At 66.3% G+C, this 24489-nt stretch overlaps 1 protein-coding gene across 2 annotated transcripts in view; it reads right to left on the bottom strand.

Annotated features, from left to right (window-relative positions):
* AHCYL1 (adenosylhomocysteinase like 1) overlaps nt 1–22527 on the bottom strand; it is a 60186-nt gene extending 37659 nt beyond the window's left edge. Inside the window, exon 1 of one of the 2 annotated variants that reach the window (XM_068164726.1) lies at nt 22229–22527. In XM_068164726.1, coding sequence (XP_068020827.1) covers nt 22229–22336 — 108 coding nt within the window. In that variant the 5' untranslated portion in view covers nt 22337–22527. Of the gene's footprint in view, nt 1–15747; nt 16056–22228 lie in introns of those variants that run through there. The other variant, XM_068164725.1, reaches the window with a different exon arrangement.
* Between the last annotated feature and the right edge of the window lie 1962 nt (nt 22528–24489).

The following is a 24489-nucleotide window of genomic DNA, read 5'->3' on the forward strand; positions in this document are numbered from 1 at the left end:
TTCCCTGCCCCTGCCCTGGCTCAGCTTCCTGAGCTTCCTCTCCCAGCTCTCAGCCTCTTCAGCTCTCCCTGGCTGGCAGCACAGCCTCGGGGGGATCAGGCACAGTTTGGATCATCAGCAAAGTGCCTCAGGCTCCATTCTGCCTTCCCCCAGGTCAGTGATGAAGCTGCTGAGCAAGGCTGGGCCCAGTCCTGCCCCCGGGGGAGCAGCACAAGCTGTAGCCCTGCAGCTGGACCCTGCCCTGGGTGAGCTTCCTGAGGGTCTCCTCTGCACACTCTGCAGCCTGGCCAAGGCCACTCTGGGTGGTCCCAGCTCTGCCCTTGCCCAGCTGCCAGCCTAGAGAGCAGCTTTCTGAGCTCACTGAGCCACACAAGTTCTCCACCCCCTCCCCCCCCCAGCTTGCCTCTGAGCTTCAGAGGACTTTCAATCCAGCTGGACTGAGCTCAGGCACAGATGATCCAGGCACATCCCCTCTCACTTTCCATTGTAAAACCCTCCCCAGCTCTGCAGAGGATGCTGCAGCTCCTGCAGCCCTGCTGCACAGCACTGAGGGCAGCCCTGGGGCACAGCAGTGCAGCGGGGGGAGGGGGGGGAAGGAGGAGGAGGAGGAGGAGGAGGAGAAGGAGAAGGAGAAGGAAGAGAAGGAGGAGGAGAAGAAGGAGGAGAAGAAGGATGGAGGAGGAAAAGGATGGAGGAGGAAAAGGAGGAGGAGGAGAAGGAGGAGGAGGAGAAGGAGGAGGAGGAGAAGGAGGGAGGAGGAGAAGGAGGAGGAGGAGGAAAAGGAGGAGGAGGAGAAGGAAAAGAAGGAGGAGGAGGAAAAGGAGGAGGAGGAGGAGGAAAAGGAGGAGGAGGAGGAGGAAAAGGAGGAGGAGGAGGAGGAGAAGGACGAGGAGGGAGAAGAAGGAGAAGGAGGAGGGAGGAGGAAAAGGAAGAGGAGGAGGAGGGAAAAGGAAGAGGAGGAGGAGGAAAAGGAGGAGGAGAGGAGGAGGAAAAGGAAGAGGAGGAGGAGGAAAAGGAGGAGGAGAGGAGGAGGAAAAGGAGGAGGAGGAGGAGGAGAAGGAGGAGGAGGAGAAGAAGGAGAAGGAGAAGGAGGAGGAGGAGGAGGAAAAGGAAGAGGAGGAGGAGAAGGAAAAGGAGGAGGAGGAGGAGAAGGAAAAGGAGGAGGAGGAGGAGAAGGAGGAGGAGGAGAAGAAGGAGGAGAAGGAGGAGGAGGAAAAGGAGAAAGAGCAGAAGGATAAGGAGGAGGAGAAGGAGTAGAAGGAGGAGCAGGAGGAGGAGAAGGAGCTGTGGCCAAGGCCACCAAGTGCCACCTCAGGGTTGTTCAAGGCCACTGGGTGCCACAGCAAGGTGTCCAAAGATCACCAGGTGCCACCCCAGGGCTGTTCAAGGCCACCAAGTGCCACCTCAGGGCTTTTCAAGGCCACCAAGTGCCACACCAAGGTGTCCAAAGATCACCAGGTGCCACCCCAGGGCTGTTCAAGGCCAGCAGGTGCCAGATCCCACAAAAAGGAAGCAGTGAACCACCTGAACCACTCCAGCCTCCTCCTCCTCCTCCACAGCCATGGAGCTGGCCACAAAGCTCAGCCCCCCCAGGCTCGGGGGCAGAGCTCACCTGGAGAGCAGCAGAGCCTCTGCCAGGCCCTGCCAGGAGGGAGCCTGGGAGCAGCCAGGGAGCTCTGCTCTGGCTGCTGAAAGGCAGCAGCAGCCTTCAGGACTCTTCAGGGCAGCCCCTGCTGCCCTCCTGAGACCTCCTCCCCCAGGCAAGAGCTGCCTGGCACAGGCTGGCAGCTCACTGGGGCTTGCCCAGGCAGCCCCTGGCACGGGCCTGGCTTTGCAGCTCCTCCTGCCTTTGGCACTCCTGGAGCTGCAGCCAGAGCAGGAAGGCTTCCCCAGCTCCCAGCCCCCTCCTCCTCCTCCTCACCAGCATGGCAGATGTGGCTGCAGCTGGCACCAGGGGGGGCTTGAGGGCACCTCCCCCCCACCCAGGGTCCAGGCAGGTCCACATAGTGTGCCAGGCTGGCAGGGACCCCCCCCAAAGGTCATCCTGTGCCACCCCCCTGACCAGCAGGGGACCCCCCCCAAAGGTCATCCTGTGCCACCCCTGCAGGGACCCCCCTAAAGGTCATCTTGTGCTGCCCCCCAGCCCCCCAGGGACACAGCTGCAGCCCCCCCAGCCCCCCCAGCACAGCTGCAGCCCAGAGCCCCAGCCTGGAGCCATGGAGCTGCTGGGGTGGCCAAAGGTCTTTAAGAGCACTGAGGCCAAGCCCTGACCCAGCCCTGCCCCAGAGCACCACCCCCTGGCCCTCAGCACCACCCCCTGGCCCTCAGCACAACCCCATTGCCCTCAGCACCACCCCATGGCTCTCAAAACCATCCCATGGCCCTCAGCACCACCCTATAGCCCTCAGCACCACCCCCATGGCCCTCAGCACCACCCCATGGCTCTCAAACACCATTCCAGGGCCCTCAGCACCACAGCTCCAGGGCTCTGAAGCCCCTCGAGGGCTGGGGGACTCAGCCTCAGCTCCTCAGCCTCTGCTCCCTGCCTGGGGGCTTCGCCTGCCTGGGAAAGGCTTTGCCTGCCTGGGAAGGGCTTTGCCTGCCTGGGAAGGGCTCTGCCTGCCTGGGAAAGGGTTTGCCTGCCCGGGAAGGGCTTTGCCTGCCTGGGAAGGGCTTTGCCTGCCTGGGAAAGGCTTTGCCTGCCCGGGAAGGGCTTTGCCTGGCTGGGAAGGGCTTTGAATGGCTGGGAAGGGGCTTTGCCTGCCTGGGAAGGGCTTTGACTGGTTGGGAAGGGCTTTGCCTGCCTGGGAAGGGCTGTGCCTGGCTGGGAAAGGCTTTGCCTGGCTAGGAAGGGCTTTGCCTGCCTGGGAAGGGCTTTGCCTGGCTATGAAAGGCTTTGCCTGCCCGGGAAGGGCTTTACCTGCCTGGGAAAGGCTTTGCCTAGCTGGGAAAGGCTTTGCCTGCCTGGGAAGGGCTTTGCCTGCCTGGGAGAGGCTTTGCCTGGCTGGGAAGGGCTTTGAATGGCTGGGAAGGGCTTTGCCTGGCTGGGAAAGGCTTTTCCTGCCTGGGAAGGGCTTTACCTGCCTGGGAAGGGCTTTGCCTGCCTGGGAAGGGCTTTGCCTGGCTGGGAAAGGCTTTTCCTGCCCGGGAAAGGCTTTGCCCTGCCTGGGAAGGGCTTTGCCTGCCTGGGAAAGGCTTTGCCTGCCCGGGAAGGGCTTTACCTGCCTGGGAAGGGCTTTGCCTGCCTGGGAAGGGCTTTGCCTGCCTGGGAAAGGCTTTGCCTGCCCGGGAAGGGCTTTGCCTGGCTGGGAAGGGCTTTGAATGGCTGGGAAGGGCTTTGCCTGCCTGGGAAGGGCTTTGACTGGTTGGGAAGGGCTTTGCCTGCCTGGGAAGGGCTGTGCCTGGCTGGGAAAGGCTTTGCCTGGCTAGGAAGGGCTTTGCCTGCCTGGGAAGGGCTTTGCCTGGCTATGAAAGGCTTTGCCTAGCTGGGAAAGGCTTTGCCTGCCTGGGAAGGGCTTTGCCTGCCTGGGAAGGGCTTTGCCTGCCTGGGAAGGGCTTTGCCTGCCTGGAAAGGGCTGTGCCTGGCTGGGAAGGGGCTGTGCCTGCCTGGGAAGGGCTTTGCCTGGCTGGGAAGGGCTGTGCCTTGCCTGGGAAGGGCTTTGCCTGGCTGGGAAGGGCTTTGCCTGCCTGGGAAGGGCTTTGCCTGCCTGGGAAGGGCTTTGCCTGCCTGGGAAGGGCTTTGCCTGCCTGGGAAAGGCTTTGCCTGGCTGGGAAGGGCTTTGCCTGCCTGGGAAAGGCTTTGCCTGGCTGGGAAGGGCTTTGCCTGCCTGGGAAGGGCTTTGCCTGCCTGGGAAGGGCTTTGCCTGGCTGGGAAGGGCTGTGCCTGGCTGCTATCCATGCTTTGGGCTCCTCCTTGCAGGTGACCTGGGGGTCGGGTTCAACCTTTCTGCCCTTTCCTGCCGCCCCTCCCTTCCCCCTGCCTGCAGGGAGCCCCAGCCGTGGCAGATTCTTGCCCCATGGGGGGCAGAGGCTGAGCTCCAAGCTGGGCCTTGCCCTGGAGCAGGAGCCTTGGGCTGAGCCCTGTTGCCCTTGGCTCCCTCAGCCCCTGGCAGGCAGTGCAGCCTGGGGCTCCCAGCCCTGCCCAAGCCCTTCTCCAAACACTCTCTCAGCTCCCCACCCCCAGGAGCTCTTCTGCTTTGTTCCCTCCTGCCCCAGTGCAAACAAAGAGCTCTGACTGTGTCAGCCCTGCTGGCAGGGAGGGTCTGGCCTCTCTCCAGCCCCAGGGGCTGGTGTCCAGCAGGGCTCTTTGGCCACCCTGGGAGTGAATCCTCTGAGTCCTGAGCAGCAGCTGAAGCCTGGGCTTGCTCTCCTGCTTTGCTGTGCCCAGGGCTGGGGAGAGAAATGGAATCCCACAGCAGGTTGGGCTTGGGAAAGAGCCTCCAGGTCAGGCAGGCCAAGGCCAGGCTCCCAGCTCCATGCCCTGTGCTGGCCCTGGGGGCTGTGCCAGGGAGCTTGGGCTGCCCCCTGCTGTCCTCAGCCCCCCTCTGCCCTGCCTCCAGGCTGGCACAGCCAGGCCCAGCCCCACAGGACCCCATCCTGGCACAGGGCAGGGAGCTGCCCCCAGCCCTGGAGGGCTTTCAGAGCCCTGCAGCTGTGGTGCTGAGGGCCCTGGGGTGGTGCTGAGGGTCATGGGGGTGGTGCTGAGGGCCAGGGGGTGGTGCTGAGGGCAATGGGGGTGGTGCTGAGGGCCATGGGGGTGGTGCTGAGGGTCATGGAGGTGGTGCTGAGGGCCATGGGGGTGGTGCTGAGGGCCAGGGGGTGGTGTTGAGGGTCATGGAGGTGGTGCTGAGGGCCAGGGGGTGGTGCTGAGGGCCAGGGGGTGGTGTTGAGGGTCATGGAGGTGGTGCTGAGGGCCATGGGGGTGGTGCTGAGGGCCAGGGGGTGGTGTTGAGGGTCATGGAGGTGGTGCTGAGGGCCAGGGGGTGGTGCTGAGGGCAATGGGGGTGGTGCTGAGGGCCATGGGGGTGGTGCTGAGGGTCATGGGGGTGGTGCTGAGGGCCATGGGGGTGGTGCTGAGGGCCAGGGGGTGGTGTTGAGGGTCATGGAGGTGGTGCTGAGGGCCAGGGGGTGGTGCTGAGGGCCATGGGGGTGGTGCTGAGGGCCATGGGGGTGGTGCTGAGGGTCATGGGGGGTGGTGCTGAGGGCAATGGGGGTGGTGCTGAGTGCAATGGGGTTGGTGCTGAGGGCAATGGGGTTGGTGCTGAGGGCCATGGGGTTGGTGCTGAGGGCCATGGAGGTGGTGCTGAGGGTCATGGAGGTGGTGCTGAGGGCCATGGGGGGTGGTGCTGAGGGCAATGGGGTTGGTGCTGAGGGTCATGGGGTTGGTGCTGAGGGCCATGGGGTTGGTGCTGAGGGTCATGGGGTTGGTGCTGAGGGCCATGGGGTTGGTGCTGAGGGCGATGGGGTTGGTGCTGAGGGTCATGGGGTTGGTGCTGAGGGCCATGGAGATGGTGCTGAGGGTCAGGGGGTTGGTGCTGAGGGCCAGGGGGTGGTGCTGAGGGCCATGGGGGTGGTGCTGAGGGCCATGGGGTGGTGCTGAGGGTCAGGGGGTTGGTGCTGAGGGCCAGGGGGTGGTGCTGAGGGCCAGGGGGTGGTGCTCTGGGGCAGGGCTGGGTCAGGGCTTGGCCTCAGTGCTCTTAAAGACCTTTGGCCACCCCAGCAGCTCCATGGCTCCAGGCTGGGGCTCTGGGCTGCAGCTGTGCTGGGGGGCAGCAGCTGTGTCCCTGGGGGGCTGGGGGGCAGCACAGGGTGACCATTGGGGGGGTCCCTGCAGGTCAGAGGGTGGCACAGGATGACCTTTGGGGGGGTCCCTGCAGGGGATGGCACAGGATGACCTTTGGGGGGGTCCCTGCTGGTCAGGGGGGTGGCACAGGATGACCTTTGGGGGGGGGGTCCCTGCTGGTCAGGGGGTGGCACAGGATGACCTTTGGGGGGGTCTCTGCTGGTCAGGGGGTGGCACAGGATGACCTTTGGGGGGGGTCCCTGCAGGGGGTGGCACAGGATGACCTTTGGGGGGGGTCCCTGCTGGTCAGGGGGTGGCACAGGATGACCTTTGGGGGGGTCCCTGCAGGTCAGGGGGTGGCACAGGATGACCTTTGGGGGGGTCCCTGCTGGTCAGGGGGTGGCACAGGATGACCTTTGGGGGGGTCCCTGCTGGTCAGGGGGTGGCACAGGATGACCTTTGGGGGGGTCCCTGCTGGTCAGGGGGTGGCACAGGATGACCTTTGGGGGGGGTCCCTGCTGGTCAGGGGGTGGCACAGGGGGTGCCCTGGGGCAGGGCTGGGTTGAGGCTTGGCCTCCAGGGCTTTAAAAGCTCTTTTCCAGCCCAACCACCTCCAGGACTCTGTGCCTGAGGCTGCTGCTCCTCTGCCAGGCAGGGCCAGGGCCGTGGCAGCCAGCTCGCAGGAGGCAGCCCAGGGGAAGCTGCAGGCGAGGGGAAGCTGCAGCCCAGGGGAAGCTGCAGGCGAGGGGAAGCTGCAGGCGAGGGGAAGCTGCAGGCGAGGGGAAGCTGCAGGCGAGGGGAAGCTGCAGCCCAGGGGAAGCTGCAGCCCAGGGGAAGCTGCAGGCGAGGGGAAGCTGCAGCCCAGGGGGAAGCTGCAGCCCAGGGGAAGCTGCAGCCCAGGGGAAGCTGCAGCCCAGGGGAAGCTGCAGGCGAGGGGAAGCTGCAGCCCAGGGGAAGCTGCAGCCCAGGGGAAGCTGCAGGCGAGGGGAAGCTGCAGGCGAGGGGAAGCTGCAGGCGAGGGGAAGCTGCAGGCGAGGGGAAGCTGCAGCCCAGGGGAAGCTGCAGGCGAGGGGAAGCTGCAGGCGAGGGGAAGCTGCAGCCCAGGGGAAGCTGCAGCCCAGGGGAAGCTGCAGCCCAGGGGAAGCTGCAGCCCAGGGGAAGCTGCAGCCCAGGGGAAGCTGCAGCCGAGGGGAAGCTGCAGCCCAGGGGAAGCTGCAGGCGAGGGGAAGCTGCAGGCGAGGGGAAGCTGCAGCCCAGGGGAAGCTGCAGCCCAGGGGAAGCTGCAGCCCAGGGGAAGCTGCAGCCGGGGCTGGGAGCCTGGGGGAGCCTCTCCCGGAGCACAAAGCAGGCTGCTGGGCGAGCTGGAACATCCTGTCCTCGGCCACCCCAGCGCCTGGGCTGGCCCCAGCCCGCAGTAAACAGATTCTGCGGCAGCAATCAGCAGGTTGCCAAGGCCACGGTATTGATCCCGAAGGGTAATTAACATTCACAGCCCCAGCAGCCTCTGCCCCGGAAGGGAGCTCCAAGCTCAGCCAGCTCCAAGCCCCTGCCATGCCCAGGGACACCTCCCCCCAGCACAGCCTGCTCAGGGCCTCATCCAGCCTGGTCCTGAACACCTCCAGGCAGGGCACAGCCACAGCCTCCCTGGGCAGCCTGTGCCAGGCTCTCCCCAGCCTCACTCTCAGCAATCTCTTCCTCCTCTCCACTCTCAGTCTCCCCTCTCCCAGCTCAAAGCCATTGTTCCTCCTCCTGTCCCTCCCAGCCCTTGGCCCAAGTCCCTCCCCAGCTCTCCTGGAGCCCTTCAGCTCCTGCAAGGCTGCTCTGAGGTCTCCCTGCAGCCTTCTCCTGTCCAGGCTGCACAGCCCCAACCCTCCCAGCCTGTCCCCATAGCAGAGATTCTTCATCTTCTGCTCATCTCTGTGGCCTCCTCTGGAGCCTCTCCAGCAGCTCCAGGTCCTCCTTGTGCTGGGACCCCCCAGAGCTGGAGGCAGTGCTGCAGGTGGGGGCTGAGCAGAGCAGAGCAGAGGGCAGAATCCCCTCCCTGTGCTGTGCTCTCCCTGCCCTGGCTGCAGCTCAGCACTCAGCTGGCTCTGGGCTGCCAGGGACCACTGCTGGCCCCTGGGGAGTTTGTCACCACCTGACAGCCCCAAGGCCAAGGATGTTGTACCCCAGGTGAGGCCTGAGCAGGGCAGAGGGGCAGAATCCCCTCCCTTGCCCTCTGGCCACTCCTCTGTGGCTGCAGCCCAGCTCAGAGCTGACTTTGTGCTGCCAGAGCCTGGTGCAGCTCCTGCCAAGCTCCTCACCCACCAGCACCCCCAGGGCCTTCTCCCCAGGGCTGCTCTCAGCCTGGATCTGTGCTGGGGATTGCCCTGCCCCAGCCTCAGGACCTTGGCCTTGGCCTTGCTGAACTCCTAGGCCATGTTGAGGGCTGCCAGGAGCCCCCTCAGGGTGCCTTGTCCCTAGAGGGGATGAGCTCCTGCCCTCTGCTCATCTCTGTGGCCTCCTCTGGAGCCTCTCCAGCAGCTCCAGGCCCTCCTTGTGCTGGGCCCCCCAGAGCTGGAGGCAGTGCTGCAGGTGGGGACTCCCCTTCAGCCTTTGCACTGCCTCCCAGCCTGGCCTTGGACACCTCCAGGGAAGAGGTATCCAGGACCTCCCTGAGCAACCTGTGCCAGCATCTCCCAAAGGCTTGGCCTGCCCCAGCTTCCCCTTCCTCAGAGGCAAGAAGTCCAGGGGGCACAGACCAGCTGCTCAAAAAAAGGGAGGGGAGGCCATCCAGAGGGACCTGGGCAGGCTGGAGGGAAGGGATCCATCCAGAGGGACCTGGGCAGGCTGGAGGGAAGGGATCCATCCAGAGGGACCTGGACAGGCTGGAGGGAAGGATCCATCCAGAGGGACCTGGGCAGACTGGAAGGAAGGGATCCATCCAGAGGGAGCTGGACAGGCTGCAGAGCTGGGCACAAGCCAACCTCAGAAGGTTCAACAAGACCAAGGGCAGGGTCCTGCAGCTGGGTGGAGGCAATCCCAGGCACAAATCCAGGCTGAAAAGCAACCCTGAGGAGAGAGCCTTGGGGGTGCTGGGGGAGGAGAAGCTCACCAGGAGCTCTCAGTCTGCACTTGCAGCCCAGAAAGCCAACCAGAGCCTGGGCTGCAGCAGGAGAAGTGTGGCCAGCAGGGCAAGGGAGGTGATTCTCCCCCTCTGCTCAGCTCTGGGGAGACCCCAGCTGGAGTCCTGCCTCCAGTTCTGGAGCCCCTATGGCAAGAGGGATGTGGAGGTGCTGGAAGGTGTCCAGAGCAGGGCCAGGACGAGGAGCAGAGGGCTGGAGCTGCTCTGCTGTGAGGACAGACTGAAGGAGTTGGGGCTGTGCAGGGTGCAGAAGAGAAGGCTCTGAGGTGACCTCATTGTGGCCTTCCAGGATCTGCAGGGGGCTGCAGGAAGGCTGGGGAGGGACTGCTCAGGATCTCAGGCAGTGCTAGGACTAGGGGGAAGGGAATGGAGCTGGAGGTGGGGAGATTGAGGCTGGAGGGGAGGAGGAAGTTCTTCCCCATGAGAGTGGTGAAGGCCTGGAATGGGTTGTGCAGGGAGGTGGTTGGGGCCCTGTCCCTGGAGGTGTTTAAGGCCAGGCTGGCTGAGGCTGTGGCCAGGCTGATCTAGTGTGGGGTGTCCCTGCCCATGGCAGGGGGGTTGGAACTAGATGATCCTTGTGGTCCCTTCCAACCCTGACTGATACTATGAGACTATGAAAACCCAGCCCCAGGCAGCAGCCTTCTCCTTGGAGCATCACCCAGGCTGCCCCAGGGTGCCTCAGGGTGCCCCAGGCTGCCCCAGGCTGTGCCCTGCCCAGGGCCAACCAGGCCGGGGGGGAAGCATCCAAATGGTGCTTGGCCTAACTGCCCTCACAGGCCAGGAGAGAGCCCCCAGGGTCCCCTGGGCCAAGCCCCCTGCAGCCAGCAGGGACAGCTCCAGCCCCACAGCAAGGCTGCCCAGCCCCACAGCAACACTGCCTAGACCCACAGCAGGCTGCCCAGCCCCACAGCAACACTGCCCAGCCCCACAGCAAGCTGCCCAGCCCCACAGCAACGCTGCCCAGCCCCACAGCAAGGCAGCCCAGCCCCACAGCAGGCTGCTGAGACCCAGAGCAAGGCTGCCCACACCCACAGCAGGCTGCCCAGCCCCACAGCAACGCTGCCCAGACCCACAACAAGACTACCCAGCCCCACAGCAAGGCAGCCCAGAGGCTGCCCAGCCCCACAGCAAGGCTGCCCAGCTCCACAGCAGGGCTGAGCTTGAATCTCTCCAGGGGTGGAGGCTCCACCACAGCCCTGGGCAGCCTGTGCCAGGCTCTCCCCAGCCTCACCATGCAGAGCTTCCTCCTGCTGCCCAACCTGAAGCTCTCCTCCTTCAGCTTCAAACCACAGAGACTGAACACAGCCAAGTGCCAGGGGCTGCACCTTGGCCACAGCAACCCCAGGCAGTGCCACAGGCTGGGGGCAGAGTGGCTGAGAGCAGCCAGGCAGAGAGGGACCTGGGGGGAGTGGTGGAGAGCAGCTGAACAGGAGCCAGCAGTGTGCCCAGGGGGCCAAGAAGGCCAAGGGCAGCCTGGCCTGCAGCAGGCAGAGTGTGGCCAGTAGGAGCAGGGAGCTCATCCTGCCCTGTGCTCAGCACTGCTGAGGCCACACCTGGAGTCCTGTGGCCAGCTCTGGGCTCCTCAGGTCAGGAAAGAGGTTGAGCTGCTGGAAGGTGTCCAGAGAAGGGCAACAAAGCTGGGGAGGGGTCTGGGGCACAGCCCTGGGAGGAGAGGCTGAGGGAGCTGGGGTTGCTTAGCCTGCAGAAGAGGAGGCTCAGGGGAGACCTTCTTGCTCTCTGCAACTCCCTGCAGGGAGGTCGGAGCCAGCTGGGGGTTGGGCTCTTCTCCCAGGCAGCCAGCAGCAGAACAAGAGGACACAGTCTCAAGCTGTGCCAGGGGAGGTTCAGGCTGGAGGGGAGGAAGAAATTCTTCCCAGCCAGAGAGATTGGCCCTGGGGCTGTGCTGCCCAGGGGGGTGGTGGAGTCCCCATCCCTGGAGGGGCTTGGATGTGGCCCTTGGAGCCAGGGTTTGGTTGTCAGGAGGTGCTGGGGAGCAGCTTGGACTTGCTGAGCTCTGAGGTCTTTTCCACCCTGGTTGATTCTCTGACTCTATCACCACAAGCCCTTGGCACTGCCTCTCCTTGGCCTTCCTGCAGGCCCCTTTCAGACCCTGAAGTGTGGTTAGAAAGGCACAGTGCAGACCAGGTCCAGGGGCTGCAGGAGGGTGGTCAGGGGCCCAGGGCTTTGCTAGGAGGCTCCAAGTGGAGCCTGCTGAGATGCTGCTCCTCAGGGCAACTCCCTGAGCCTCCTCCAACTTCCCCCCATCAGCCCCACAGGGATGCAGGCCCTGAGAGAAGAGCTGAGCTGGCTGCAGCTCCGCAAGAAGGTCCTCTGCACCCCACAGGGCTGGGGACAGGCACCTCAAAGGTCAGCAGCAGCTGCTGAGTGAGGGTGAGTCAGAGCCCCCAGATAAGCAGGCCCTGATCAAAGGGCTCAGCAGGAAGCTCAGCAGGAAGCTCAGCAAGGCCTCTGCAAGCTCCTGCTGAGAAAAGGCACAGCCAGGCACCAGCAAAGCTCTTCAGCCCAGGGCTGCTCCCGGCAGGACAGAGCCCCACACCTCCCCCTGCTCTTTAGGATCTTCATCAACGATCTGGAGGAGGGGATGGAGGCCACCAGCAGTGAATGTGCAGAGGGCAGCAAGCTGGGGGCAGGAGCTGAGCTGTTAGAGGCAGGGAGAGCTCTGCAGAGGGACCTGGGCAGAGGCCAAGGGCAGGAGACTGAACACAGCCAAGTGCCAGGGGCTGCAGCTTGGCCACAGCAACCCCAGGCAGTGCCACAGGCTGGGGGCAGAGGGGGCTGAGAGCAGCCAGGCAGAGAGGGACCTGGGGGGAGTGGTGGAGAGCAGCTGAACAGGAGCCAGCAGTGTGCCCAGGGGGCCAAGAAGGCCAAGGGCAGCCTGGCCTGCAGCAGGAAGAGTGTGGCCAGCAGGAGCAGGGAGCTCATCCTGCCCTGTGCTCAGCACTGCTGAGGCCACACCTGGAGTCCTGTGGCCAGCTCTGGGCTCCTCAGGTCAGGAAAGAGGTTGAGCTGCTGGAAGGTGTCCAGAGAAGGGCAACAAAGCTGGGGAGGGGTCTGGGGCACAGCCCTGGGAGGAGAGGCTGAGGGAGCTGGGGTTGCTTAGCCTGCAGAAGAGGAGGCTCAGGGGAGACCTTCTTGCTCTCTGCAACTCCCTGCAGGGAGGTTGGAGCCAGGTGGGGGTTGGGCTCTTCTCCCAGGCAGCCAGCACCAGAACAAGAGGACACAGTCTCAAGCTGTGCCAGGGGAGGTTTAGGCTGGAGGGGAGGAGAAAGTTCTTCCCAGAGGGAGAGATTGGCTCTGGGGATGTGCTGCCCAGGGAGGTGGTGGAGTCCCCATCCCTGGAGGTGTTCAGGAAGAGCCTGGATGAGGCCCTTGGAGCCCTGGTTGAGTTGATCAGATGGTGCTGGGTTGGACTTGATGATCTCAAAGGTCTCTTCCAACCTGGTTTATCCTATCCTATCCCATCCTATCCTACCCTATCCTATCCCCCTCCAAGGAGCACCAAGGCCAAGGTCCTCCCCTGCCAAGCACTGCACAGACCCCAGAGGCCTCCACCCCAGCCTGGCCCTGCCCAAGCTGCTTTCCAAGGGCCTCAAGCAGGCTCCAACCCCTGCAGGAGCTGGGAAAACTCTGCAGGTCCCAAAGAAAGTATTGTGGTGGGCTGGGGATCAGCTCAGCCTGGGCAAGGCCTGGAGGAAACAGGGAGGAGCTGCTGGCTGCTGCTGCCAGCAGCCTCCCCCTGCTCCAGCCCTGGCTGCTCAGGGGGCAAGGAGGCTGCCCCCCAGCACTGAGGGGCTGGCAGGAGAAGCAGCACTGCTCAGGTGGGTGCCCCAACACCCCCAGCCCCCACAGGGGGCAGGAGGTGCTGCTGCAGCCTGCAGGGAAGAGGCAGGGTCCAAGCCCTCCCCCGTGGGCAAAGCCAACCCACCCCAGGGGGCTGCAGCAGGAGGACAACAGAGGCACAAAAACCACAGGGCCAGGGGGCTCTGAAGGTGCTTGGGGTCCCTCAGCCCCTCAACACTCTCCTCTCTCCCTGCTTGCCAGCTCCAGAGCTTCCTTAAGCATCTTCTGGCCTTGGAGGAGGGCTGGGCTGGGGTCCTCAGGGCAGGGGTCCCCAGGGGCAGGGCCAGGACCCCCAGGGCAGGCCAGGGCTGGGCTGGGGACCCCAAGGGCAGGGCCAGGGCCAGAGCTGGGGACCCCAAGGGGCAGGGCCAGGGCCAGAGCTGGGCTGGGGACCCCCAAGGGCAGGGCCAGAGCTGGGCTGGGGACCCCCAAGGGGCAGGGCCAGGGCTGGGGACCCCAGGGGCAGGACTGGGGGGTCCCCAAGGACAGGGCCAGGGCTGGGGACCCCAGGGGCAGGGCTGGGGACCCCCAAGGGCAGGGCCAGGGCCAGAGCTGGGGACCCCAAGGGGCAGGGCCAGGGCCAGAGCTGGGCTGGGGACCCCCAAGGGCAGGGCCAGAGCTGGGCTGGGGACCCCCAAGGGGCAGGGCCAGGGCTGGGGACCCCAGGGGCAGGACTGGGGGTCCCCAAGGGCAAGGCAGGGCAGGGCCAGGGCTGGGGACCCCAAGGGGCAGGGCCAGGGACCCCCAAGGGGCTGTCTCCTCCTGGGACAGCAGTGAGAGCCCCCCATAAGTGATGAGAAGGCCCCAGAGTGACTTGCAGCAGGGACAATCACAGCTCTGCCACTGCCCACAGCCCCACCAGGGGGCTGCCAGCACCCAGGACACCACCTCCAGGGCAGGATGGGAGCAGCTCAGCCCTTGCCTGGCTCCCCACAGCAAGGTGTTCACCGATTGGGGTCCTCCTGCAGCCCCAAGGAAGCCCAGCCCCACCTTCCAAGTGGTCCACAGAGGGCAGGATGAGAGCCTTCACCTGGTCCAAGGCCAGGGAGGAGGAGAATGTGCAGTGAGGGGAGGGAGACAGCAGGCAAAGGAGCAGAGGATTGGGGCAGGGAAGCCAAAGAAGTGGAGCACACTGCGGGGGGGGGAGGTGGTGGCCACTGCCCTGCCCGAGGGCACAGAGGCAGAGGAGGATTTAGGAGCAGCCAGGCAAAGGGAGGAGAGGAAAGGAAGAGGAAGAAGGAGCAGCTCCAGAGGCTCCCTCAGGACAAAGAAGGGCAGCCTCAGCCCCCCAGCAGGCCAAGAGGGAAGGTGGTTGATGAACACCCAGCCTGGACCCAAGATGACTTCAGGGGGGGGAAAGAACTTCTTGTGAGGGTGCTGGAGGCCTGGAGCAGGCTGCCCACAGGGGTTGTGGAGTCTCCTTCTCACAGGGTGGAAGAGGCCTCGGAGCTCATCAAGTCCAACCTTGGGAGGGAGAGCTCCCAACCCCCCTCGGCCACTGTGCCCCTGGGCAAGCTGCTGGGGGTGCCCTTGCTGGAGCAGGGGGTGGGGAGGGTTGGACTGGGTGAGCTCCAGAGGTCCTTCCCAACCCCTCCCAGCAGGTTGGGGTTCTGTGGGACTGAGAAAATGGGGCAGAAAACCCCCAACCCAGGAAGGGGCTGCAGGGGGGCAGGGGAGCAGCAAACTGCAGCAAGCTCCAAGCCCACAGGGGCAGCTGGGGAGCAGCTCTGCAGGCCCCTGCCCAAAGCAGCAGCAGTGAGGGCCTGCAGAAGGCCCTCCCCAGGAGGCCAGCAGCTCCCTGGGGGCTCTGTCCCCCTCTCCCCCCTGCAGCCAGCTCAGGCTCTGCCCCACTGCAGCGCCGGGCATCGGCGCTCCCCTGGCACAGCCTCCCGGGGGGGGGGGGGCCCTGCACTGCCAGCCCCTGCAGGGGCTCAGCACCACCCCAGACAGGCCAGCCCCAGCCCTGGCAGCCTTTTGGGGGCACAGAGGTGCTGTGCAGCTCAGCACCACCACCCCCCTCAAGCAGATTGGAGGCTTTAAGCCCCCGGCAGGCTCCAGCCCTGCTGCATGAGTAAGCAGATCTGTCTGCAGCGTCTGTCTGTCTGTCTGCTGGCACTCAGGAGCCCCCCAGGCAGCCATCCCCACCCAGGTGAAGTGAGGGACAGGGACAGCACTTGCCAACCTCCCCTCCCCTCCAGGTGCTCTGTGCCAGCTGCCTGAGGGCACCCCCAGCTCTAAGACCGGCAGGGCTCGGGGCAGCCGCTGCTGGCAAGGGCAGCAGGGTGTCCAGGGAGGCAGGGGAGCAGAGGCCCAGACACAGCAGGGCTGACTCATGAGGCTCTGGAGGAGCACAACCTGCCCTTGAGCTCTGCCATCCATCACCCCCACAGGCACACCACACAAGCCCTGGAGGGGGGAGCTTCCAATCCCACCCCTGGGCGAGCACCAGGCAGGCAGCTCAGCACCGCTCCCCCTCGGCCCCATCCCCACCCCCAGCCCAGAGCTGCCTGCCCTGGAGCACAGCTGCCAGCCCAAGCCTGCCCCACACTGCAGGCAGAAAGGAGCCAGGCACCCTCAGCTCCTGGGGGGGAAGCATTCAGCCTCAGCTCCGTGCCCCTGGATCCCAGCAGCCGCTGCTTAACTCCAGCAATCAGAGATCCACAGCATGGGGCTGGGTTGGGTTGGAAGGGAGCTCAAAGCTCGGCCAGCTCCAAGCCCCTGCCAGGGGCAGGGACACCTCCCCCCCAGCAGAGCTTGCTCCAGGCCTCATCCAGCCTGGTCCTGAACACCTCCAGGGAGAAGGCAGCCAGGACCTCCCTGGGCAGCCTGTGCCAGGCTCTCCCCAGCCTCCCTGCCAACACTTTCTTCCTCATCTCCACTCTCACTCTCCCCTCTGCCAGCTTCCATCCATCCATCCCCTCTCCTCCTGCCCCCCACAAGCCTTTGTCAGAAGTCCCTCCCCCCCATTTCCATCTCTCACCTCCAGCTGTTTCCCTTCTGCCACCTCCAACAAGCCACTGACAAGAGAGGAAGCAAAGCTGTCAGCGCTCCCCCGGGGCTGGCTGCTCCCAACGGCAGGACACCAACGTCCTCTCCCCCTGCCCCCTGCCAGGCCACTGTGCCTCCAGAGATGCTTCCCCGGCTCCAAGCCGGGCACAGGATGCTGGCAGCCCTCCCACTGCACACTGCCACTTCCCCTGAGTGCCAGCACAAGTGGAGGCTCCTCTTTGAAAAGCTCTTCAGGGCAGGTCACAGAGAGGAGAGGAAGCTTGGCCACCTTCCCTTCCCTTCCCTCCCTCCTCTCCCATCTCCCTCGTGCCAACTGCATCCACAATGCACAGCCTCAAGTTGTGCCAGGGGAGGGTTCAGGTTGGACAGGAGGGGAAATTGCTTCCCAGCAAGGGTTGCCAGGCACTGGGACAGGCTGCCCAGGGGGGTGGTTGGAGTCCCCATGCCTGGAGGCCACCTGGATGTGGGGCTGAGGGCTGTGGCTTCAGTGGCAGTGAGGCTGTGAGCTCTGGCTGAGTGCTGGGCTTGATGATCTCAAAGGTCTCTGCCAACCTCAGCCTCTCTGATTCCCTGGCAGACTTCAAGGAGCCTGAGCACCCAGGGAAGGAGCTGCCTCAGCAGCAGGCCAGGAGCTGCCCTACCTCCAGGCTGGGAAATCCTCTCCCCCAAGCATCCTCTTCGCCGACCTCTGCCCACGCTGAGAGCTCTGGCAGCAGCCAGCACAGGAGCTGCTCTGACTCCCACTGAGGCAGAGGGTGGGCTGAATGGTTTCCCTGCTCTCCTGCTTCAAAGGCATCTGAGCCTGGGGCATCCAACAGCCTCTCCCAGGAGGGCAACACTGCCACCCTCCCCCCTTCGCCCCTCTGCCGGCGCCCGGGCGGTGACCCAGCGCTGCCAGCGGGCAGCAGCCAGGCGAGGGGAAGAGCAGCCCTGAAGCGTCCTGAGCCTTCACCTCAGCCACCTTTGAGGCCCAGGATGTCACTGCCTGCTGCTGCCCTCAGACTCCAGCGGCAGGAGTGGCTCTGGGCAGCCTCACAGCCCCCACTCAGGCAGCAGGGGCTGGGGAGGCTGCCGGGCAGCAGGGAACTGCTGGTGAGACACCAGCCCCAGGCAGCCTCTGCTGAGCAGCCTGCCCCAGGGCCTCAGCAGCAGCCTCACACCCAAGGACTTCTGCCTCAGCTCCGCTCTGGCCCTGCTCTGCCCCAGCCCCGCTCTGGCCCTGCTCTGCCTCAGCCCTGCTCTGGCCCTGCTCTGCCTCAGCCCCGCTCTGGCCCTGCTCTAACCCTGCTCTGCCTCAGCCCCGCTCTGGCCCTGCTCTGCCTCAGCCCCGCTCTGGCCCTGCTCTGCCCCAGCCCCGCTCTGGCCCTGCTCTGCCCCAGCCCCGCTCTGGCCCTGCTCTGCCTCAGCTCTGCTCTGGCCCTGCTCTGCCCCAGCCCCGCTCTGGCCCTGCTCTGCCCCAGCCCCGCTCTGGCCCTGCTCTGCCCCAGCTCTGCTCTGGCCCTGCTCTGCCTCAGCCCTGCTCTGGCCCTGCTCTGCCTCAGCCCCGCTCTGGCCCTGCTCTGCCTCAGCCCTGCTCTGCCTCAGCCCTGCTCTGCCCCAGCCCCGCTCTGGCCCTGCTCTGCCCCAGCCCCACTCTGGCCCTGCTCTGCCCCAGCCCCGCTCTGGCCCTGCTCTGCCTCAGCTCTGCTCTGGCCCTGCTCTGCCTCAGCTCTGCTCTGGCCCTGCTCTGCCTCAGCCCTGCTCTGGCCCTGCTCTGCCTCAGCCCCGCTCTGGCCCTGCTCTGCCTCAGCTCTGCTCTGGCCCTGCTCTGCCTCAGCCCTGCTCTGGCCCTGCTCTGCCTCAGCCCTGCTCTGGCCCTGCTCTGCCCCAGCTCTGCTCTGGCCCTGCTCTGCCTCAGCCCCGCTCTGGCCCTGCTCTGCCCCAGCCCCGCTCTGGCCCTGCTCTGCCTCAGCCTCGCTCTGGCCCTGCTCTGCCTCAGCTCTGCTCTGGCCCTGCTCTGCCTCAGCTCTGCTCTGGCCCTGCTCTGCCTCAGCCTCGCTCTGGCCCTGCTCTGCCTCAGCCTCGCTCTGGCCCTGCTCTGCCTCAGCCCTGCTCTGCCTCAGCCCTGCTCTGCCTCAGCTCCGCTCTGGCCCTGCTCTGCCTCAGCCTTGCTCTGGCCCTGCTCTGCCTCGGCCCTGCTCTGCCTCGGCCCTGCTCTGCCTCGGCCCTGCTCTGCCTCGGCCCTGCTCTGCCTCGGCCCTGCCTCAGCCCTGCTCTGCCTCAGCCTTGCTCTGGCCCTGCTCTGCCTCAGCCTTGCTCTGGCCCTGCTCTGCCTCAGCCTTGCTCTGGCCCTGCTCTGCCTCAGCCCTGCTCTGGCCCTGCTCTGCCTCAGCCTTGCTCTGGCCCTGCTCTGCCTCAGCCTTGCTCTGGCCCTGCTCTGCCTCAGCCCTGCTCTGGCCCTGCTCTGCCTCAGCCTTGCTCTGGCCCTGCTCTGCCTCAGCCTTGCTCTGGCCCTGCTCTGCCTCAGCCCTGCTCTGGCCCTGCTCTGCCTCAGCCCTGCTCTGCCTCAGCCCTGCTCTGCCTCAGCCCTGCTCTGCCTCAGCCCTGCTCTGGCCCTGCTCTAACCCTGCTCTGCCTCAGCCCCGCTCTGGCCCTGCTCTGCCTCAGCCCCGCTCTGGCCCTGCTCTGCCTCAGCCCTGCTCTGCCTCAGCCCCGCTCTGGCCCTGCTCTGCCTCAGCCCTGCTCTGGCCCTGCTCTAACCCTGCTCTGCCTCAGCCCTGCTCTGGCCCTGCTCTGGCCCTGCTCTAACCCTGCTCTGCCTCAGCCCTGCTCTGCCTCAGCTCCGCTCTCGCCCTGCTCTGCCTCAGCCCTGCTCTGCCTCAGCCCCAAACCCTTCCCCCTGGGCCTGGCTCCATTCCCCTTCAGCAGAAGTCTCTCTGCAGCCTTCCTGCAGGATCCCTTCAGCTCCTGGCAGCAGCTCTGAGGTCCCCCTGGAGCCTTCTCCTCTCCAGGCTGCACACCCCCAGCTCCCTCACAGCCTGGCTTCCACAGCAGAGCTGCTCTGGACCTCGATTCACCTCCTCTGGGCTCACTCCAACACTCCCATGTCCCTTTTATGCTGGGGACAGCAGAGCTGGAGGCAGGATTGGAGGGGAGGTCTGAGCAGAGCCCAGGGGCAGGATCTCCTCTGCTGCCCTGCAGCCCAGCACACAGCTGCCTTTGGGCTGCAGGAGGTCACTGCTGGCTCCTGAGGAGCTGCTCAGCACCCAACTCCCCCAAGGCTTTTTTCCTTCAGGACTGCTCCCAACCCACTCTGCACCCAGCCTGGATTTGTGCCTGGGCTTGGCCTGAGGCAGATGCAGGATGGATTGATGGCTTGCCCCCCTCCCTGCACACACACACACATCCCATTTGTCCTTAGGGTGCACATTTTGGCCCCAAAGGACACTTCAGGCTTAGCAGTTTGCTGTCCACCCCCCCAGCCAGCTGTGGCCCCACGCTGTCAGCCCCCAGCTATGAGGCAGAGGATGGTAAGGGGAAGGTGAAAACAATCTCCAAGGCTGATCTGGAAGAGGCAGGTCCCAGCTCCACATTCCTCTGCTGCTTCCTCCAGGCTATGTCCACAGCCCAGATAAACAGGGTCAGGGCACAGGGAGAGCCTCCAGCCCCCTCCAGAGCAAGGAGGGATGCCGACTGCCAGCAGCCCCTCCGAGAGGGTCAGACACTCCCCTAAGCCCACCCCGGGGCAGGGCAGGGAGCAGAGATGTTCCTCCAGAGGGGGAGAGGAGGAGAAGGTCCCCACGTACCGCACCGCCCTGCCTGGGCTCCCAGCACCGAGGCAGCCCCGAGGCGAACGAAACCTTCAGCACAGCAGGGAGGGAAGCTCCGGCGGCAGCTCCGGAGCCAGCCCCGCGGCCGGGACCCCCAGGCACAGAGCCACTCCCCACTGCCAGGACCCCCAGCACAGACCCAGACCCTGCCGCCGGGACCCCCAGGCACAGACCCAGCCCCCGCGGCCGGGACCCCCAGCACAGACCCACTCCCCACTGCCAGGACCCCCAGGCACAGACCCAGCCCCCGCCGCCGGGACCCCCAGGAACAAACCCACTCCCCACTGCCAGGACCCCCAGGCACAGACCCAGCCCCCGCCGCCGGGACCCCCAGGCACAGAGCCACTCCCCACTGCCGAGACCCCCAGCACAGACCCAGCACCCGCCGCCGGGACCCCCAGGCACAGACCCAGCCCCGCGGCCGGGACCCCCAGCACAGACCCAGCCCCGCGGCTGCCGGGACCCCAGGCACAGAGCCAGCCCCCGCGGGCAGGACCCCCAGGAACAAACCCACTCCCCACTGCCAGGACCCCCAGCACAGACCCAGCCCCCGCCGCCGGGACCCCCAGGAACAAACCCACTCCCCACTGCCAGGACCCCCAGCACAGACCCAGCCCCTGCCGCCGGGACCCCCAGGCACAGACCCAGCCCCCGCCGCCGGGACCCCCAGGCACAGAGCCACTCCCCACTGCCGAGACCCCCAGCACAGACCCAGCCCCCGCGGCCGGGACCCCCAGCACAGACCCAGCCCCCGCGGCCGGGACCCCCAGGCACAGACCCAGCCCCCGCGGCCGGGACCCCCAGGCACAGACCCAGCCCCCGCCGCCGGGACCCCCAGCACACAGCCAGCCCCTGCCGCCGGGACCCCCAGCACAGACCCAGCCCCCGCGGCCGGGACCCCCAGCACAGACCCAGCCCCCGCCGCCGGGACCCCCAAGCACAAACCCACTCCCCGCGGCCAGGACCCCCAGCACAGACCCAGCCCCCGCGGCCGGGACCCCCAGGCACAGACCCAGCCCCCGCCGCCGGGACCCCCAGCACACAGCCAGCCCCTGCCGCCGGGACCCCCAGCACAGACCCAGTCCCCGCGGCCAGGACCCCCAGCACAGACCCAGCCTCAGCTGCCAGGACCCCCAGGCACAAACGCAGCCCCGCGGCCAGGACCCCCCAGGCACAAACCCACTCCCCACTGCCAGCCCCTGGAGCTCAGCAGCACGTTCCCAAGCCCAGCAGGTGCAGCCCGAGCCGGGAGCTCAGGACCCTCTGCCCTCATCCATCCCCAAGCCAGGCGCCCAGGGCCAGCGGAGGTCCTGTGCCGTGCCCCGGGGGCGCGGCCAGGGCTTGCCCGCCCGGGACCCCTCCGTCCCCCCTAAGGGCTATGGGGGCAGAGCCTGCAGCACAGGCAGCAGCAGCACCAGGAGGGCTCCAAGAGCTCCTGCGGGAAGGCCTTCAAGGAGGAAAGGGTAAAGAGGTGACTCAGGAGAAGAGCTCAGCGGCGGGGGCTGCTCTGGCAGCTTCTCCCCACCCCCCGCTCCCCAGGTCCAAGCATGCTCTCTCACGCACATCTCCCACAGCTCGCCCCCCAAAGAGAGCTTCAGCACCCCCAGAATTCCTCCTGCTGCCCTTCGGAGCGATCGATCTGCTGCAGGATCGCTGGGCGCCTGCAGCCGGCTCAGGCTGCTCGCTCCTGTCCCACTGCAAGGTGCTGTCAGCTCCGCGCACGGAGCATCCACCGCGGTGCTCAGGCTCCCTGCCGCCTGCCTTCGCCTTCTGCGGGGCCGCCCTGAGCCCCAGGCACCCCCGTGGCAGTGCCAAGCCTCCCTCTGCCCTGCTGCCCACCCCGAGCAGGGCCATGGGCAGCAGTCTGCCTTCCCTCGCAGCGGGGCCAGGGCCGCATCCCCCTGCGGACCCCTCCCAATCCCACCCCGAACGGGGCCAGCATCGCCCGCCGGGCACCCCCGGCCCTGCCCGCAAGCCGCCGCTCCCAGACCCGGGCCAGCCTCCCACCCTCGCCGGTGCCGAGCTCCGCCAAGCCCGGAGCGCATTTCCCTCTCCTCGGCTGAATGGGAACAGCCCCCCCCGGCTGCCAGCCACCCCCAGCCGGACCAGTTCCGCCTTTCCCAGCAGCCCACCCAGTGCCGAGCCCTCCCGACCCGGGGGCTGCTGCTGCTGCTGCCCCTGAGCCGAGCTGCCCCCCACCCCTTCCCGACCCGGGGGCTGCTGCTGCTGCCCCTCCTGAACCGAGCTGCCCCCCACCCCTGCCCGACCCGGGGGGTGCTGCTGCTGCCCCTCCTGAACCGAGCTGCCCCCCACCCCTTCCCGACCCGGGGGCTGCTGCTGCCCCTCCTGAACCGAGCTGCCCCCCACCCCTTCCCGACCCGGGGGCTGCTGCTGCCCCTCCTGAACCGAGCTGCCCCCCACCCCTTCCCGACCCGGGGGCTGCTGCTGCCCCTCCTGAACCGAGCTGCCCCCCACCCCTTCCCGACCCGGGGGGTGCTGCTGCTGCTCCTGAACCGAGCTGCCCCCCACCCCTGCCCGACCCGGGGGCTGCTGCTGCCCCTCCTGAACCGAGCTGCCCCCCACCCCTGCCCGACCCGGGGGCTGCACCTCCCGAGCCGGGCCGGCCCCCGTCGGTACCGGTACCTTCTTGGGGGCCTTGGTGACGGTGGCCATGAAGGAGTATTTCTCGGCGTCCTCCACCTCCTTGGCCTGCTTCACCTCCTCGCCGCCGGCGGGCTCCGGTACCGACATCCTGAAGAGGTGGTGGCAGCGGTGGTGGTGGCGGCGGCGGAGCGGGCCGCAGCCGCCCGCAGGACCGGGTGACAGGGAGCACGGCGGGCGCCCGGGAGCGCTCCGGTTTGGCTGGGCTTAGCCCTGCCGGTCTCGGCTAGGCCCGGCCGGTGGCGCCACGGAGACTCCGCTGCCGCCGGCTCGCAGCGCGCTGCGGCGGAGACTGCGGCCGCCGCGCTGGGCGCCAGGGGGCGGGGCTGCCGTGACGTCAGCGCGTGTCGACGTCAGCGCGCACCCGCCGGGCAAGTGAGGCCGCGAGGCGGCGCCTGGAGGGAGGGTGGAAGGGGAGGGTCTGCCGCCCCCTGGCGGTGGCGGGCGGGGATTGAAGGGGCTCGGTAGGGAGCGGGGCCGATGGGGCAGGAGGCGGGGCCTAGAGGGCGGGGGCGGGGCCGCGTCCGTGACGTCATCGCGGGATAAATCCCGTTAAACCGCGGGATAAAGGGAATGGATGGGGATAAAGGGAAGGGATGGGGATAAAGGGAAGGGATGGGGATAAAGGAAAGGGATGGAGGTGAAGGGAAGGGATGGAGCTGAAGGGAAGGGATGGAGCTGAAGGGAAGGGATGGGGCTAAAAGGAAGGGATGGAGCTGAAGGGAAGGGATGGGGCTGAAGGGAAGGGATGGGGCTAAAAGGAAGGGATGGGGCTGAAGAGAAGGGAGGGGGCTGAAGGGAAGGGATGGAGGTGAAGGGAAGGAATGGGGCTAAAGGGAAGGGATGGAGCTGAAGGGAAGGGATGGGGCTGAAGGGAAGGGATGGAGGTGAAGGGAAGGGATGGGGCTGAAGAGAAGGGAGGGGGCTGAAGGGAAGGGATGGGGCTAAAAGGAAGGGATGGGGCTGAAGAGAAGGGAGGGGGCTGAAGGGAAGGGATGGGGATAAAGGGAAGGGATGGGGATAAAGGGAAGGGATGGAGGTGAAGAGAAGGGATGGAGCTGAAGGGAAGGGATGGGGGTGGAGTGGAGGCAGGGTGAATGTGGCTAATCAGGGGAAGTTAATTAAACCCGGGAAGAGAAATCAGAATGAATCGGGGGGGAGGGGGATGGGGGAGGGGGGGAGAGGAGAATCAAATAAATCAGAAGGGAAAAGTAAGAAAAAAAAAATCCAGAAAGTGGAGAAATCCCTGGAAAGGTCCAGGAACGTGGGATGGGATGGGATGGGATGGGATGGCAGCGGGAGCTGCGTGTGGCAATGGACGCTGGGGAGCGGGGACCCAGGGGGAAGTGAGGACACGGGGGCAGTGGGGACACAGGGAGGAGGCGAGTGGGGACATGGTGGGAGTGGGGACACGAGTGGATGGGGACACGGGGGGCGTGGGGACACGGTGGGAGTGGGGACACGAGTGGATGAGGACATGGGGGAAGTGGGGACACAATGGGAGTGGGGACACGAGTGGGTGGGGACATGGGGGGAGTGGGGACACAATAGGAGTGGGGACACGAGTGGATGGGGACAGAGTGGGAGTGGTGACGCAAGGAAGAGTGGAGTGGGGACACATTGGGAGTGGGGACACGGCAGAAGGGCAAGCAGGAAGGGCCTGATCCTGTCCTGCTCTCGGCTCTGAGCCCGGGCAGGCAGAGGTAGAGGGGACCCAGGGCCACTGGGGGCTGGGGAATGCTCAGCCCCGAGTGGGTTCTCGGCCCCTGGATGGGTGCTCAGCCTTGGGTTGGTGCACAGTCCCGTGTGGGTGCATAGCCCTGAGGGGTGCCCAGCCTCGGATGGGTGCCACCCCCAGAGGTGAAGCAGCCCCCAGCTGAGCAGGGCTCCAAGGTTCCCAGGCACCTCCCAGCCTGGGCAGGGGGTGCTGAGCCCTGTTTGGGGGTGCCAGGACTGGGCAAGTCAGCCTTCCTCTCCTCCTCCTCACCCTCACTTCCCCACTCTGGGCTCCCCCCCTTCATTTCAGGCAGGGTCAGGGGCCCACAGGGTCAGGGCTGCTGAGGGGCCAAATCCTGCACTGCTCAGGGCTGAGCACCCACCCAGGGCCTTTGAAAGCTCCCATGGCCCTCTGGCAGGGTGCAAGGAGGGTGGTCTGAGGGTGCAGGTGTGGGCAGGCTGCTGACCCCAGTGGGGGTCTGTCCTGCTGGGCATCACCCACCCTACCCATCCTGCCTGGGCATCAT

Source organism: Melanerpes formicivorus, unplaced genomic scaffold (assembly GCF_026170545.1).
Source record: "Melanerpes formicivorus ecotype bairdi unplaced genomic scaffold, bMelFor1.0.p_v2 SCAF_82, whole genome shotgun sequence".
NCBI classification, from domain to species: Eukaryota; Metazoa; Chordata; class Aves; order Piciformes; family Picidae; genus Melanerpes; species Melanerpes formicivorus.